General features: G+C 43.6%; 2 protein-coding genes across 3 annotated transcripts in view; both read right to left on the bottom strand.

Annotated features, from left to right (window-relative positions):
- Positions 1-15,057, bottom strand: part of pard3ab (par-3 family cell polarity regulator alpha, b) — a 447,253-nt gene that overhangs the window by 42,324 nt on the left and 389,872 nt on the right. The window lies entirely within an intron of this gene.
- Positions 1-15,057, bottom strand: part of LOC140268733 (neuropilin-1a-like) — an 89,189-nt gene that overhangs the window by 51,927 nt on the left and 22,205 nt on the right. The window contains exons 3-4 of the mRNA XM_072363703.1: positions 12,355-12,536; positions 1,852-2,079 (exon numbers count right to left, since the gene is read on the bottom strand). Coding sequence (XP_072219804.1) covers positions 1,852-2,079; positions 12,355-12,536 — 410 coding nt within the window. The remainder of the gene's footprint in view (positions 1-1,851; positions 2,080-12,354; positions 12,537-15,057) is intronic.

Raw genomic sequence — 15,057 nt, 5'->3', positions numbered from 1 at the left:
GCTGATTTTCCAACTGTGGTTGATTAAAGAACAATGAGCAAGCTGTGTGGGAGTCTATCTTTCACTGTCGGTACATCCAGCCTCAAACCAGGAAGAGGAGTCTCAGTTCAAAGCCTGAGCCACTGATGGCCATGGCCAGCTGTCTGTGGGTTCATCGTATGTTACGGACGTCACTTTATGTCACTTACTCACTGGCTTCACTCTGGACAGCAACAGGGACATGACCACACCTTGTTTCTTCCAGAAAAACAGGAAATACTTGCATCAATTTGTTGAAGCTTCCAACATTTCTAACGAGCTTTAAGGTGAATATCTGGTCTGAGCTCCTTTATTCTCCAACTCAGCCTGAACCCTCTGAGACGAGCTTTCTGTCATTTCTTTAAGGAGTCTTCAGGAATAGTTCTCCATGCTTCTTGAAGGACGTCCCAAAGCTCTTCTTTGGATGTCGGCTGCCTTTTGTTCCGTTCTCTGTCAGATGATCCCACACTGCTTCAATAATGTTGAGGTCCGGGCTCTGGGGAGGATTCATCCCTCCATAAGACCTGTTGCCACTGATTTTCAGTCCACTTCTTGTGTCATTTGGCACAGCTCAGCCTTTTCTCCCTGTTTCCCTTCCTTAAGAATGGCTTCTTGACAGCCACCCTTCCATGGAGACCATTTCTGATGAGGCTTGGGCCAACAGTAGATGGATCAGCTGAAGGTCCAGATGCATCTCTCAGGTCCTGTCAGGTCACAGCTGGATTTTTTCCTCTTTCTTAAGGACATCACTTTCAGATCCTGTTCATCTGCTGTAGATAGTTTTTTAGGCCTGACACTTCTTCTTTTGTCCTCCACTTGTCCAGTTTCCTCAAATGTTTTAAGGACACACTGCACACCATGCTGAGATATGCCAAGTTTTCAGCTAACAGCTCTTTGGGAATCACCTTGTTGCTGCAGAAATCCTATTTTCTGTGTTATCTTTGCTGTTTTTCATAGATGAAACTGAAAAAATGGGAATAAATGATAAGTCTGTTCGTGGATCAGTAGAAGCAGTTCCTTCAGAAATCCTGGAGTAGCTCATCTCATCACTAAAAGATCACAAGAAAGTCTGGCTGCTTGGAAGAATAATATAAAGAAATGAGGAGTGGCTCAAGATTATGTGAAAAGAGTTGATCAAGCTGGTCAAGAGAAAAATATTTTCCTAAAACAGCAGGTTAATTCTTTGTTTGCCTTTTATTTCAATCCAATATCAACATATGCTTCTCCCTCATTCTCTAACCTAGACTCTCCCACCCGCAGGGAAGGCATCCATCCCTCCTCCTCGACCCTCCCCCCCGGCTTTCACCTTCACATGTCAGTGGCCAACGGGGGGAAGCAGTCCTGAGCTCTTCTCTTCCTTCTTTTCCATGCTTCACCACTCTTTAACTTCCTCCCTCCCTCCTCATCCTCTCCTCCACCTGCCTGCAGTCCACGTTTTTATCATCTTACAATCCACCTAAGGCAAAGCAGTTCAATCATTTCTCCTTCAGATCTTTTCACCACCCACTTTGGAGTTTGTTTTTTCTTCTCTGGCCTGTCTTGTTTTGATCCTATTAGGGTATGTTTTATCTCAGCAATGAGAATAGGAGACCGGGGCTTGAGCTTTCAGAATTGAAATGTATAAGCCAAAGAAATGAATCATTTGCTTTTGCCTCCATCAAAGTTTGACCTGGTTTTGACCTGGTTTTTATTCTAAATTATGCATTTCTGTGTGTAAACGAGTTAATCTATAAGTTATCCATCTTAATATCAGCCTTTTCTGATGTTTTCTCCTTGTTAAGGAGCTTGTTCATAAACTCTGCAGCATCATTTTCTTGCTAAAATAACTCTCACCTGCAGGGAAGCCGTCCCAGATTTCCAGCCAGTCGTATCGGCACTGGGCGCCCGGCGGTGGCGTGGTGTCGGGCTCCATGGTGAAGCTGTCGAACTCCACCACGATCTCCGACATCTTGGGGGCGAAGATCATGAAGGTGCAGTCCAGGTTGTTGGGGTACTTCTCTGGGAAGCCCGGCGTCTTGATGACTCCTGAGGGAGTCGTGAAGTTCCTGGAACATTCTGGACCTGCGAGGACAGATGAGAGGAAGCACGAGTTTTTAAAATGTCCAGCGGCGTTTCTACGGAGTGACTAATTCTCGCCCGGGCAAAGGTGTGAACTCTGCGGGGGTTAGAGGGCAGTGAGGGGTGACGGTACTGTCACTCTGAACAGCACTTCAGTTAAGTTTTATAATGACTTAGAACTTTTCCTGCTCCAACACCCCCTGATTCAAATGATCAGCTCAGCATCAAGCTCCTCAGTGGCCTGATAATGAGCCACTCATTTGAATCAGGTGTGTTGGAGCAGGAAACATCTAAAACATGCAGGGCAGTGCTCTCCGAGGACCAGGATTGAAAAACACTGACTTAGAAGAAGAAATAAATTCCCCACAACGTCACTGCATTACCCAAATGTTTTATATTTTTGTAATTCAACCTTTATTTGACCAGTTAAACCTCAATTAGATTAAAAATCGCTTTTTCAAGAGTGTCCAGCGGTACATTGAACCGTTTCAGACAAACAAATACACAAAAAAAACGTGAAACTAGAATTCAATACATTAAAAAACACAGAATCAGGTCAAAATTAAAATTAGTCATGAGATAAAAAGCCAGACGTGTCCGCCTCAACAACCTCTTAAAACAGTCCAGTGAAACCAGATTTTTAACTTTCAGGTCTTTTTGTAGATTATTGGAGCTGCAGTTCTGACTTTGTCTTGTTTCTGTTCAGATTTCTGATTTTTTCCTGTCTGAACAGCAGCAAAAACAAAGAATTTTGGAACATAAAACATCATCAGTCCTTGACCGGATCTTCTTGGAAAACATGGAGGAAATTGGGGAAACTGGGAAAAAACACTTTCTCTCCTGGAGACAAAACAACTTCTGACCTAAATCACGTTAAATGATCTCTGGGAGATTTTTAAGATGTTCCCAAAACAAAACCTTTGTTTTATTGACAGAAACAATTTCCTCCTCCGTCGGAGCCGTCTGTGTTTGCGCTGCGACTGGGGTGGGGGGGTGTTTGACTGGTATTTATTGACCGTCCCAGACACTGAGACTGATGGCCAACAAACAACATAAACACGCACAGATGAACTCAGAAACAGGCCGAAACAACCATAACAGCTCATTAGATGCATCCGAACACACGAACAAACATGACGATCCCACAGTTTCATCATCTGTTTGCAATGAAAATGACAAAAACAATAATAATGTTCATTTTCCATGTTGTTAGAAGAAGTAAATCAACATCTTAATGTACATTAATTGGTTTAATCTATTCTAAACTAAACCAACCGCAGTGCAAACACATGCCTTTAATCACATGATTTAATCACATGATTTGGACACAATTACAAAACTCTTGCTTTGTCATCTGATAGTTGAGAGAGACGATCCGATGCTTCTCACCTCTGAGAGGCAAAGGTTTGTGTGCATCTGCCTCCAGCGTGACTCGTAACAACCAATAACTGGTGATCAATCCCAAGTTCGAGACTACCCAAAACAACATGGCATCGCACGCTGCTCCTCCACAAAAAACACAGAGAAGCTGGTCTTTTGTGCAAAAAGTGCACGTTTTTCGACACAATGCTCGTGAAAAATCTGCGTCGGCTCGCATCAGTCAACCCGGCTGGCAGCCCACACCTTGCTTGTCGTAAAGTGACATGAGCGATGCTACAAGACGGTGACTGATGGGTACAAAAGGGAGACGACACGAAGCGCGTCTGAGGGTCAAGCATCCCTCCGAGGCAGAAACTGTGCGTCGGGGGGGCGGGAGCGCGCTCGTGTTGCCAGGCCAGATGTGACCTGCGTGTTATCTGAGCACAAATCCACACAAATGGGAACGCAAAGAGACACACACACACACACTCTGGAGGACCCCTCGCTGTTGACACAGGTGGCGTCATTAAAAGGGCGACATGATAAATGATGAGGAGGGATGAGGCAGGCTCTGATTCAGCTCAGCTGGCACACTTTGGGTTGTGAAATGTGCAGCTGGGCTGAAAAATGTGCGCCGCTGTATGTCTGTAACGGTCAAAAATGAATGACGTTTCATTTTTCAATGCTGAGGAAACATGAGAATTACATCACATTTACAATGTTTGCGATTGTGTTATTGCTCAAAGCCCACAAGCTATGTTTCATTCAAATGCTCAAAGTGTTGAATTCATAGCAAAAACAGATAATTTGTTGCTTGAAACAAAGCTAATCTATAAGAACTGTAAGATCAAATGTAAAATCATGATAAGAATTCACTTAATATTCAAGGTTTCATCCTTTAATGAATCTTGGTCTTTATAAAGTGCAACAAACAACTTCTGGTCAACAACAGATGGATAATTACATTGGGTCATTACTCATGTAGTGATAACCGGGTCAAAAATAGTGTGTGAAAAACTAAGTGAACCCTAACTGCTTACACAGGAACTAAGGTGGTCAGTAGCAGCCAGGTGCTGCTGATCAATAATTAACTGATTAACTGATCATCAGTCAGTGTGAGCAGCTCTATAAAAGCAGAAGTTCTGTCAGCATTCAGGTGTGTGTTAACACGATGCCAAGGAGGAAAGACATCAGCAATGACCATCAGTCTGGGAAGGGTTATAAGGCCATTTCCAAACTATCTGGAGTCCATCGTTCTACAGAGAGAAAGATTATTCACAAGTGGAAAACATTCAGGACAGCTGTCAATCTTCCCAGGAGTGGACGTCCCAGCAAGTTCACCCCAAGGTGAAAAAGCCAAGAGCTACATCTCAGACTCTACAGGCCTCAGTTAGCATGTTAAAGGTTAAAGTTCATGACAGCACAGTTAGAAAAAGACTGAACAAGGATGGCTTGTTTGGAAGGGCTGCAGGAGAAAGCCTCTTCTCTCTAAAAAGAACATGGCAGCACAGCTGAGGTTTGCAAAGATGCATCTGAACAAAAAGCACAAGACTTCTGGAACAATGTCCTTTGGACAGACCAGAGCAAAGTGGAGATGTTTGGTCATAATGCACAGCAGCACGTTTGGAAGAAACCAAACACAGCATATCAGCACAAACACCTCATACCAGCTGTCAAGCACGGTGGTGGAGGGCTGATGGTCTGGGCTGGTTCTGCAGCCACAGGACCTGGGCACCTTGCAGTCATTGAGTCCACCATGAACTCCTCTGGATACCAAAGTATTCCAGAGCCAAATGTGAGGCCATCTGTCCCACAGCTAAAGCTGGGCTGAAACTGGCTCATCAACAGGACAAAGATCCCAAACACAGCAGCAGATCTACAGCAGAATGTGTGAAAAAGAAAAGAATCAAGGTGTTGCAATGGTCCAGTCAGAGTCCAGACCTCAGCCTGACTGAAATGCTGTGGTGGGACCTTAAGAGAGCTGTGCAGAAACCAATGCTGCAAACCATCTGAGGTATTTCCTCACATCTAAGAGCTAATCAGGATCTGCCGACTTTTTACTTTGTCCTGATACCTAAAATATTTGAACTGAAAGAGGGTGCACTTACTTCTTACCATCACCATAACCCAAGCGAGTTGTTCAGACTTTCCCAAAAATAAACAAAAAGCCATAAAAAGTGTGATGGAGGCCGCATGCATGTTTTTGTCTTATGTTCCAACCAGAGTGCATTCCTCTCTCAACAACACGACGCCCACATCTGTCATCATCACTTTCATCTTTTCTCTTTTTTTGATCATCGACCCTTCAATCAGCTGCGGCTTCTGATGAAAAAGAAAAAAAAAGACGAAGAAGAGAAGAGACAGACATGTGCTTCTGGTTTAAAAACGTGCAATAAAAGGAGAGAGTTGGGACAAATATAGCCCCAGGACGACGAAGAGGTCTCACTTGGCTATCATTTATAAATGAAATGTATTTTGTGGTCAGCAGAGGGTGGAGCGATGCGAGCGAGCAGAACAGAAAAACACCCATTACCCACCGCTGCCAAGTGCCATCTGCGCAGACTAACAGAATATGTCATCTGGACGAGGGTTGCTGCTCTTTGTGGTTGTTTCAGAGGCTTTTCTCGTAATGACAGACGGGGAGGAGAGGAATGGAGATGAGGGATGAAGCCGCAAACAGATACAAACGAATGCAGAAAGGTAAGCAGAGAAATACGTCGCATCAAGCAGAATTTAATGCAGTCGCACTGACTCAAGTTATCTCTCTGCATGTTGTGGTGAAAGGACTGAGGCTGAAAGCCCTGCTTTCATGTGTCACGCTCCACGTGCACACTGTGCGCCTCGATTTCCTCTGGGTCGGCGTGGCAACGTCTCTGTCATATTCAATACTGAAAAACACTATTTTTATGAAGACCTCATCGCAACATTTTGCTTTCCTCGGTCGCACAGAACCAACAGAAACACACAAACCACATCCTGGTTTCATAGAAAACAAACTGAAATTAGCAATCTGGGTGCATCTGAGTGAGATAAAGCTATAAACCACAACCTGAAACCGACTTGTTAACACTGGAGTCGCTGAAAGGCGTTTCAGTTGTGCACAAAAAGGCACGATGGACCAGCCTGAAGGAGGTCAGGAGAACTCCGAGCAGAGCAGACAAGTATCAAAGCACAGATTCTTTGCATCGAGGCAAACTCAGATCATCTTTCATGTTTGTGTAGGTTAGAGGGATGGAAGTTCAAAGGCTTACTCTTCCTTCTAAGCCTGAGCATCAACCGCTTTTCAGGTTTTTTTTTGTTTGTTTACACATATCAGCTAAAAGGTGGAACAAAACAGTCTGTGTGTGTGTGTGTCGGGGGGGGGGGGGGGGCTGAAGTGATTCTTTCATTCGCAGATATCACAGTAAATTCCCCTGAGAGGAGAATCTTCTCAACTGCATTGCATTTTAAGCTGTAATTTGGATTCATTTCCAGCCAGAAATCTAAATAATGCATAAAGACGTGTTTTATTTCGTTGCCATATCGGAGTTGAAGGTGTTTGCCGAGGGGATTTCGGGTAAATCACCGTGTTTTTTAAAAACACGTTGCATAAATGAAGATGAGAATTATATATGAACAATCCCTCTGAGTAGAAGCCTTCAGGAATATAGATCAGAGGAAAACTGGAGAGTTTCCTGCTAACTGAAGTGGAGATTTCTGGCTCAAAGTGGAACAAAAGCCACAAAAACACGGAGAAAATGTCCTTTAAGATATAAGATTTCATGCATTCCTTTATTAAAAGCAGCTATTTAAAAGGATCTGGAAATAAGGCATTGCCTTGTGACATTTACAGTGATTCACATTCACCTCACTTTGCCTGCTGTTTTATACGAGGTATACATGTTGTGACCTTTCACCTCGATTTTAATAACATGTAAGCCGAACCATGTTTATTCATTTTCTTATTTATGCTCCTCTGGCATCACAGTCGGTGGTGGAACACCAACATTCACCTCCTCCTACTTCCCAAAGGCCGCTTTGGATCATTTATTGGTTGTGCAATATCACTTTTGTGTCATTTAATGTCAAACTCAGCCATGATTGCAGTTTGCAAAGCAAATGTATGCATGTAGCTTTGTTTGGAAGGCTTGAAAATGTTGAGCAAGTGTGACAGATTGATGTGATTCAAAATGTTGGCACAAGACTCAAAAAGACAGATGTTGGCATGAAATGCTTTTAAAGCACAGGAAGTGTTGTAATCTTATAATTTCAGAGCTTTTATTGTGAAATCCCCGCGTTTTGTGCTGCTGACCAATGTATTTATCAAACATCGTGCTGTGGGATTGCGTTGCTTTGGCAAAATGGCTGTAAAAATTAATAAAATAAAGATAAACACGGACTAGAAAGCATAGCAGCACAGAGACAAAGCTGGAGGTCTCAGCCTGTTTGTAAGCAGCACCTCCGTTTAGCAGACTTACAGTTTGCTGCTCTGGATTTTAAATGCGACGAGAGAGACGGCAGCAACAAAGCAGGGGATTACCTGAGCGAAAACAAGTGCTGTTTTTAACTTGCAAGGAGGTGGGAGGACCCATATTGAGGGCAGCACACACACATGCCAGCTTCTGTCCTAGTTTCAGAGCCGCTCTTCTATGCCAGAGCATCCATCTCATCTGCAGGTCACCGCTGTTGCCTCCAAGGACAAACAGCCCATTAGCTAAATGAGCCTGAGGTCCCACACACCTGTCTGCTGCACACACACCATTAACTGCACCACAAAGGCAGAGAGCTGTGCTGAAAAATAAAAGATATAAGGTAAAAGATACACACATTGCAGCCTGTTTCGGTTTGTCTGACCTACAGCTGTGCTGACAGCGACCAGGCGTTGCTGTAGCTCAACAGCAGCAGCAGGAAAAGCGCTGCTCTGTTTTAATCAGCAGGTGGAGCAGCTGTGGACTCAAACCCAACATCTGGGCCTCATTCCTGCCTGCAGATTTAAACCAGCACGCCTGACAACACAAGATCAAAGTCGCTCCGTTAGTGAGAAAGGTGCGTTTATCTGAGAAAGGCAGAGCGCTCAGGGACAGATTTGGGTTTTTGTGATGAAACATTTCGGCTTTCATCAGGTCACGCCGACTCTCAACGAGGCGGTAGACGTTGTAGATCTGTTGGAAAAGCGTTCGGCTTAATCAGCTGAGGAAGGAGAGCATGACATAAAAGCCAAGGTTCAAACTAAATGCTTCTAAAAGTAAATATCTTACATTACAGATACTTTGGACTCAAAGCGACTTACAAGTGTGGAGCACCAAGACCAATTCCCAATTTCACAGAACCTTCAGTGGATCATCTCCTCTGTCGTATTGCACCTTTCCACAAAGTTCCCTGATATTTAGCTTCAACTGACACACAAATGGACAAACAGACCGCTAAATAGCTACCGTGTTGTTGTTGTCCGGGGATATCGGGGTTTATACTTGAATGACGTCATCGACGCGCGCCGCTGCAGCACAGCTCATTCACTCCGGTGAAGACGTAGATTGTACTCAAAGTCGTCTTCCATGTTGTCAAAATCTGATAAATATCCTGCCATGTTGCATAAAACTATCAGTTGCAAACTTTGTGTGGAGTTAGCCGACTGTCACAGAGCACGGAGTGAATGAGCTGTGCTGCAGCAGCGCACGTCGATGACGTCATCCAAGTAGACGCGTGTATAGAAAGACCCCATAAGCCCCCCCCATAGCCGCGGATAACAACAACATTGCAGTTATGAGCTAACAGTGCAATAGTGCGCGTTCGTTCATTCATTCATTCGGCTTAAAGTGTTGGTGAAATAAAGACAGATAATGCCTTATTTAGAGGCTGTATTGTCTCTGCCATGTTCTCTCCCATTATACGCGGATCACGAGTGATCTAAATATGCCGTCCGAAGGACGCCGACTTTCACCAAACTGTTCTCGGTGAGCAGATGAACGTATTTTATGCCAGAAATAAGGTCCAGGTTTAAAAAAAAAAAACGAACTTCTCCTTTAATGGCCTTGCTCCAGCCTATTTGTCTAACCTGCGGCACCCCACCCCGTCTTGTTTCCTCGGGTCAGCTGACCAGACGCTGCCAGCGATTCCCAAATCACAAAGAAAAATTAGAGTTGATCGAGCTTTTTCCGTCTTGGCCCCAACGCTGTGGAACAAGTTTCCTTTGCAAATAAGACAAGCTCCTTCATATGAAAACACACTTTTATTCTTTGGCCTTTAACCCAGCGTGAGATTGACATTAATTTGACTGTTTATTCATTTTTTATTGCACTATGTTCTGTCTGTTTTTAGATGGTTTTAATTTCTCTGTTTTTAGTGTTTTTATCTGTGGGGTCCTATGATGTGCAGCACTTTGTTCAAACAAGTTTGTTTATTTTTAAAGTGCTACATAAAGAAATATGGTATATGGTAAGTATTTGTCTCACAGAAAATAATGATATAAGGTTGAATTTTTTCTCCAAGTTAATGGCAAAGTGACACCAACTTTAAAACATATGAATCCCATCAGCATGCATTATGAGAGATAAAAGCTTTGAAGAAGTTACATCTTTAAAGCATCTTTTAGGAAAAATGCTCTTGGCGATTGTTCCTCCTGAACACTTTAATGACCCACTTTTATTACAGACTCTCTAATAATGTCCTGACATCCATCAGTCACAGCCACATTTTGTACCCTGAAATTAAAGTCGAGAGTGCAGCTTCACTTTATAGTTTACAGACAAGTCTGGAGAGCCGGGCCTCTAACCCCACTCATAGCACTGCTCAGTCTAGAACAGAAGAGCTCTCCTCTCTCTGTTTTTCCCAGTGAAGTACTCTCTAACATAAGTCCACTTGTGGACTGTTATTTCTGGATCCTCAGTGAATGGTTATTGCTCTCTGGGGTGCAAACAAAAAAAATGAAGAGGAACCTCACATATGCTCCTTTTTTATTTTATCTGATTTATCTTCACTCTCCATTTTTTGGAAAATTGAAGCTGTCATGGGAGATTTGCAGGTTTGGCGGCTGTTCAAGTGGACCCAGGAGGGAAGGGCAAATACAAATGTAGGACACAGGGATCGGGGCTCCTTCCTACACGGGGAGTGTTTATGTAGGTCTATCCTGCCAGCATCCTGCCCCACCTGGGACTCGCTGTCTCTCCAATGAGTTGTGTGTCTTTGTCTTGCAGCTCAGAGGTCAACCTTGCAGAAGTTCAGCTCCGGCTGTTTGGAAAACCAAGGATGCCAAACATGCAAATAAAGACAAATGTATAAACTCTTTTTCTCAGGAAGGTTAATACTGGGTAAAGGTTCCAGGTTTAACCAAACAACTGAGAAGTGCTTTTGTTTTATCGGAGTTCAATCTAGTTTAGTCTGGAGACATTTCCAGATCACTACAAGTTAATTTTATGGAAGAATTGTTGGGTACAAGGTGCTCATTTGTATTGAAACTAGGATTCAAATCAGAACTAATAAGAAGAATAAGAACTTTATTGGCGTAGAAGGTCTTAAAACTAACTTTTTGAAGACAATGATACCAAATACAGAAATACCTGAGGACATTTCAAAGTATTCTGAGTTAGACCCACCAGGATAAAACAGAGAAGTAGTGCTTGTATTTGAGTAAAAGATTTGCTGGCAATGAACTAATATGATGTTTTCTACTCACATTGTCAAAGAAACAGCAAAGCTGCTGCCACCTGCTTTATGTACAGTTCACAGACTGTTCTGTAAACTCGCCCGAGTCCTGTGTGACACCCTTCAGCCTTCAGCAGGGTTAAGCAGGGTTGTGACTGATGCGTTTGTGTTGGCGCAGATGGCACTAGAGACGGGGGGGACTTGACCCCCCAGATTCATAGTGACCCCGATCCCCCCCCCATTCCGTCTGTACTGAAGGCGGCAAACATCACGATAAACCGATGGTTAATGTCCCGTTACTTTGACTGATTTGCATCGCAGCGTGCATTTAGAGCCCGGCGTTTGTTTGCTACAACTAATGATGCGTTCAGGTTGTACACGGATGTTGGAATTTCCTAGATCCAAGTCAGATTTTTTATCTGAACCCGACTCGGAAAGTCGGATTAATTTTACCAGCTCTACATAGAATTCATGCTATTTGCTTCTTTGTATGTTTGTAAGGCTGGGATGTGCTGGGAGGGCTCAACTTTGGGGTCACATTGTTCCGAGTTTCATAGTAAATGAACGCACCAAAGGGATGTCTGTCACTCCCCAGGGTCCTGAAGAGGTGCATATGTGTCGGTGACAGAGCGGATGATTTCAATTCAAGAAAAAAAGAAACAAAATGAAGAAACAAAAGACAATCAGAGTGTTTTTCCTAAAAACAAACAATGTAAGACAGCTTGGTCCAGTTCAAAAATCCCATCTGCGCCCCTGTGCGTGGTTCGCTGCCTCATTCAGCACCACAAGCACGCGTGACCCCAGCTGATGCTGTCATGGTCTCTGCTTTTGGTTGTGTTTCTGTTTGGATTTCTTTATTAATCCTCTTCACAGCGACTGCATCCAAAATGTCAACAAAAATCCATAAAGATCACCAACCCGGGAGCTCATTTACATCCCGAGCCGCTAATCTAGTGGCTCTCGTTTCCGTCTCACATCCCATCAGTGGAACCTCCACAATTCCAGATTAAACACAATGTAAATGAATTCATATGTGTTAGAAGCGACCAAAACAGCCCAACTTTTGAGTCACAAATCACAGGCATAATTTAATCTTTCAATCATCTGCTGCTTCCTCATGAGACGTGTTCAAACAGTGATTATTTTTCATCATGCTCATGTGATGCATGAAATCAATCCGAAGATGACAGAATAAACTCCTGTAAACCTGATTAGCTCCAGTCTAATTTCAGTCAGATTAGGCTGAAGTTCTGCAGCTGCCCACGCAAACCAAACACATCTCCACAGACGAACACACACCTGTCTTGAAGACCTCGTATCGGACGGAGAATCCCGCTCCGTGGGTCTCATAGTCCGAGACAAACTTGATGAGGAGCTGGCTGCCGCTGGAGATGATCGGAGATGGTGCGATTTTTCCACAAAACTTCCCCACCAAGGGCGAAGACTCGTCCCCGCCGTTGTAAACGGCCACATAGTCGTACCTGCAGGGGAGAGGACACAGAGGTTCAGGTTTGGGTTGTTCCAAAGACGATAAGTCGTGAATACAGATGGGAGAGTAACATTACAGTTACTGAACAGCATTTTCAGGTCACCTTGTTGGTGCAAGAATACCATTTTATGTCTATCAGACTATATTTGACAGTTTTCATAGATGCAACTAAAGAAATGTGAAGAAATGATGCGTCTTTGTGACAGGCTGCTCGTAACAAAGCGCCTAACGGTGCAATTTAAAACTGGTTCTTTGCCAAGTTGTCTGTTATGTGTCGACAACACTGTTTCAACACTTGACGAGTTACGTTTTTATTCTCGAATTATTCATTGGTCAGTGTTTAGTGGCTTGATAAACAAAAAAAAAACCCACATCCCTCTGGACTGGACTGAAAAGACCTTCAAAAAGCCTGTAGAACTATTGATCGAGACCACTTTAAAAGATTACAAGGAAGTCCTGCTGCTTGGAAGAAAACTATAAAGAAATGAGAGTCTTGTACAAAGTACCATACTTTCAAACTGCTGATTAAGCTGAAAAGCTACCGCCATCCCACGCCTTCTTGCGTTTTTAGGTGTGAAACGAGCAAATGTTCTATGTTGGATTGTGAGCTAATTGCTGTCCTTGGGTGTTGCTGAGGTTGTTTTCCTGGATCCACATTGTGCTCCTTTTAAGGAGCCTGATCTGGACGCAGGGGTTTTCCCTTCCCTCTCCTTTGTTTTCATCCCCTTTCTCCCTCTCTCCCCACCTTTGCAACTCTTTAAATTGGCACATGCGTTTGCAAGCTGCCGGGCTAATTTCGTTGTACTCACAATCGTTGTAATGACAATAAAGTGACTCTGATTCTCTCTGATTCTCTGAAAAGACACACTCAGAGTGCAAAGCCACAACAAAACAACATCATGTTGATATTTGTCTTACTGACACTAAGAGCTGCTGGATTTGGACTGAATTGGGGGATTTTCCCAAATTCAAGTCTGGTCAGCTGAGAGGCCAGATTTGTTTTGGTCTTCTTATCCTCATAGCCGATGGTATTTAGAGTCTAAGTGTTGACGGCAAGATCTCACAGAGAAAAATTCTCAGTAGATGAATTATTCAACTGCTCGTCTTGCTTTCTCTGCAGGCTGAAAATGTTAATGTTTAGAGCCAGTATCTGCACAGAATGTGTCACACATAACCCACACGGCGCCATGATGGAAAGTGTATTAACCAGCCTCCACTTTTAAAGCAACTCCGCTTTATCTGCACATTCACAGAACATATGAGTTCCTCTAAAGTCTGATATCTGACTGCATGCAGTGCTTTGAATGCACCACGTCTAAAGTAAAAGGAACATATACAAGCTGCTGTTTCTCACACTGATAAGAAAATATCAGCTCTTTCTCAAGTGGGTAAATGAAAAGGAAATCTGATTTATGAAAGTGCAGCGTGAACAGAGTCAGATAGCCTATAAGAGGGGAAGTGATGTTCCTCTGTGTGCGAGTGAGGAAGCATGAAAACGGAAGTGATAACAGAAATCTGCTGCACCAGGAGGCTGGTCCCACTGAGAGGCTTCATCAGTCTCCTGCTCTCTTCATGCTGGCTGTGCGGACCTCCCACCATCGCTGCAGCACCTCATCCTTTACCTGCCGACACCCTCCTGTCCTCCCACTGTCCCCTTCATGGCATCTGGAGTGTGTAAAAAGGTGTGTTTCAGCCTGTGTGTGCTCTTTACGTGTGTTTTTCAGGGTGCTAATAACTTAACACTGTTTATTTGTGTTAGTACATCCTCCCCTAACGGAGCCTGCAAATGCTTTGCAGATTATTAATGAACAAGAGAGACAAGAGTCCAAACTACACATACAAAATAAACCATAAATCTTCCCTGCTACTTTGCTTTGTGAGCCCTGAAGCCTCGCAGTGCTTGCAGGAGTCCAAGCTGGAAACTTCTTAACTTCAGTTAATCTGCGGCGTCCTGGAGTGGGACAGAAACATCAGCGGCAGCTCTGGGATCTTTGTTTTGAGGCCGAGCTTGACCTCTGACCTTTCAGAGAAGAGGAAGCTGGGTCGAATATCAAAATATACCCCGAGAAGTCAAGAGTCAGAAGCTCTCAGGTAAGAATGAGTGGAACCACGGGAATGTATGACTAATGAGGCTCTTCTCTGAATCGAAAACAAGCCTCCAGATAAATAACAATGTCTGCTTTAAAGTGTTTGTTACAGCTGAACCAGAATAGATAGAAACACCGAAACATCAGCAGGGTTTGACTGAGGCTCCTCCAGACGGTTGCTTGTCCTCAGACTGATCGTTTCACTCATGGCTAACAGCATTAGTTTGTAGACAGAGAACCTGCCAGTAACGTTTAAAGAGTATCTTTATGAGCTGGACACAGGAAGTGTATTTCTCTCTCCTACATCTAATGCATTGCATTGGAAAGTTTAGGCTTTCTGTTAAACAAACGCTGAACACACAAAGATACTGAGCACAGATATAAATGTTTTTAAATGTTAACTGTCACAACACTAAGGACTTTACA

This window comes from Leuresthes tenuis, unplaced genomic scaffold, assembly GCF_036924035.1.
Source record: "Leuresthes tenuis unplaced genomic scaffold, fLeuTen1.0.hap1 SCAF_14, whole genome shotgun sequence".
In the NCBI taxonomy this organism is placed as follows: domain Eukaryota; kingdom Metazoa; phylum Chordata; class Actinopteri; order Atheriniformes; family Atherinopsidae; genus Leuresthes; species Leuresthes tenuis.
The sequence above is the reverse complement of the archived record's forward strand: the minus strand, read 5'-3'. Positions and strand labels throughout refer to the sequence as shown.